Below are 2,500 nucleotides of genomic sequence, written 5' to 3'. Positions count from 1 at the left end.
GAGAGTACAGGATAACCACAACCCCGGGACTTCAACCTATAGCCGAATAGTGGGGTTTTGCTACAAGCAGACCCACGGCCCGCCACGGCCCAGCGGCCCGCGACAGCCCACAATGGCCCAGCGGCCCGGAGGCCCAGTCCTAATTTTTCACAGTTTTTTTGTTCAGCGGTAAATCCACGTGCATGCACAGATCTGCATCGGGTTTGGGCGTGCAAAATGGACGAGTTTGAATTTGTTTACCATTTTAATCATTTGAATCCTTGTTTCTGTTTGTTGTTGTAAACAGACGAAAACAACAGAGAAAGACAATGTTTTTCACTTAGCAACATGCAACGAAAGAAAGGATCGAAAAGGATTGAAATGATTATTAAAATAGTAAACGAATTCAAACTCACCATCTTTCATTTGTGCGCCCAAACCCAATGCAAATCTGTGCATGTGCATGGCTTTACTGCTGGACAACAAAACTGTGTGGGCCACCGGGTCGCCAGGCCTTTGGGCCGCAGGCCTGCTTTTAGCAAAACCCTTGAATAGTGTGTGGGTTCTTTAACGTCCCACAGGGAACTTATGAACGTAGAAGATATTTCTGAGACGGGGCCTACGGTTTTTTGTCCCCGTCCGAGAGGACTTGAAAGTCCAACCATTTGCAGATGAAATTACCGAGGCAGCACTTTCTCCTCAGTTATTTTAAGATCCTGTGCGTTGATCCGGCCGGGGTTCGAATCCGCGACCTCCCGCATGACAGCCGGATGCACCGTCAACGGTGCACAACAATGAGATGCACATCTCATGCTGAATTGATCAAGCTTCTGAGATAGAAGCGAAAGCTCCTGAGATTGTTATCATATTTGCGTGCTCTCCACAGAAAGGAATCACATTCTCTGAACACTCGTTCTTTATAACTGTCGAGTCAACGTCGATGTATTATATATAAACTTAATTTTTCTCGTCGAGGAATGTTTACTTAGCTTGGCTTCACGTATTCGCAGATTACAAGAATATCCACTCAAAATTCATCTATTAGAGCAAGATTTTCTCACAAATTCACGTAAGAATTATGAATGTAGTCTTTTACATCTGCAAATTACATGAGGGAAAGTAGCCTACCTGAAACTTCGCGCTATGTTTGTCTGTCGCAGAAGAAACTGCAGCTTTTGCAAGCTCGCCATTGTTGACAATCTTCCACGTTTTGGCATTTCCATTACCCGACAAATTCACCTTATTTAATTTCAACAAAGCCTTTAGCTTTTGAATACGTTTTTCGCTGACCTTGAAGTTCTTCTTGGGACTGTAGACACTGACGGTGCGCGATGCCTGTTCGCGTTCAGTTTCATCTTCATCGTCTGGAATTACAATCACATCTTTAGCGGTTTGCTTATTCTCATTAACCGTAAAACGCTGGCCATAATCTCCTTCATCATCATCGTCGATTATAATTAACGCTGCCGGTTGTTTACTCGCTTCCATCTGCCAGATTTCAAATATGGCGTAGCATGACAAATGGCGCGAACTGAAGGGCACTTTTCGCTCATAGGCCCGGATCCTGGTCCCGGAAGTGTCATCAACTTTCCGTCCTCTAAAATAAAGTACCAATAGACTCAAATTACAATGTCCGTTCTCCAATCATTCATTGTGCACTCTCAAACTGAAAGTGTCATCGTTCTTTGTATATAATACGGGAAATTTTTCTTTAAAATGAAAGTGCTGATCAGTCGCTATTAAATTTTATCAAACGTGTCGCAATTCTGGCCAATCACATACCACATCCTGGAGAATCGGGGATTTCCCATAGATTCAAGTTTCAATATTACCGGTTGAGCTCTTATACATTGCCTCATTTCTAATCGGAGTGATCGGTCGACGAAGACATTTTTCTCAAAAGCTGTTAGTTGTCTCCTGAGCCATGGATCCCCAACAAGAAAACAATGGTTTTGGTCCAATTTCTAAGCCACGCGGTAAATATGCCTCCATCGCAGCAGCACTTCTGGCAATTGTGGTCGCTATTTCAGCCCTAGTTCTTGCGACGGTTGCACACGCTACAGAAGTAAGGGAAGATAAAGAAAAGGTGCTCTTTGTCTTCTTTGGAATCGGTCTTCTTGTGCTGAGTTTGGCAGTTGGTGAGATAATGCAAAGACTGTGTCTGCTTCTTGAAGAAATCCGCCACAAGGAAACTCGGTATCACGGAAGTTGGAGGAAAGTTCTCAACTCTACTTTCGCTTTCACCTATTTGGGTTACATATTAATCGTCTTTGTCGTGTTCATAGTAGTGGTGTCTTATGCTTTGTACGCGAATTTTAACACTTTTTGTCGTTCAGATTATGTGATCCTGTTTTGTCTGAACAGCTTCTTGGTACCTCTGTTGTCCTTCCTTGTCGGTTTTCGAGAGCTTTCTATTGTGGAAGTATCGCAGATTAACGAGAGAGAAAATAAAAACGTGGCTGATGGTCTAGCATGGAGCTATTATTTCGGTTATCTGAAATTAGTGTTACCAGTGTTAGAA

General features: G+C 43.2%; 2 protein-coding genes across 3 annotated transcripts in view; one reads left to right on the top strand and one right to left on the bottom strand.

Annotated features, from left to right (window-relative positions):
* LOC138006467 (SUMO-interacting motif-containing protein 1-like) overlaps positions 1-1,663 on the bottom strand; it is an 11,658-nt gene extending 9,995 nt beyond the window's left edge. Inside the window, exon 1 of one of the 2 annotated variants that reach the window (XM_068852808.1) lies at positions 1,270-1,663. In XM_068852808.1, coding sequence (XP_068708909.1) covers positions 1,270-1,467 — 198 coding nt within the window. In that variant the 5' untranslated portion in view covers positions 1,468-1,663. Of the gene's footprint in view, positions 1-1,107 lie in introns of both variants that reach the window. The other variant, XM_068852807.1, reaches the window with a different exon arrangement.
* A 126-nt stretch (positions 1,664-1,789) lies between these two features.
* LOC138006470 (stimulator of interferon genes protein 7-like) overlaps positions 1,790-2,500 on the top strand; it is a 4,142-nt gene continuing 3,431 nt past the window's right edge. Inside the window, exon 1 of the mRNA XM_068852810.1 lies at positions 1,790-2,500. This exon is cut by the window's right edge and continues 336 nt beyond it. Coding sequence (XP_068708911.1) covers positions 1,904-2,500 — 597 coding nt within the window. The 5' untranslated portion in view covers positions 1,790-1,903.

The sequence above is a fragment of the Montipora foliosa genome, chromosome 6, assembly GCF_036669935.1.
Source record: "Montipora foliosa isolate CH-2021 chromosome 6, ASM3666993v2, whole genome shotgun sequence".
Taxonomy (NCBI): Eukaryota; Metazoa; Cnidaria; class Anthozoa; order Scleractinia; family Acroporidae; genus Montipora; species Montipora foliosa.
Note: the sequence above shows the minus strand (reverse complement) of the source record. Positions and strands in the feature narration are given on the sequence as shown.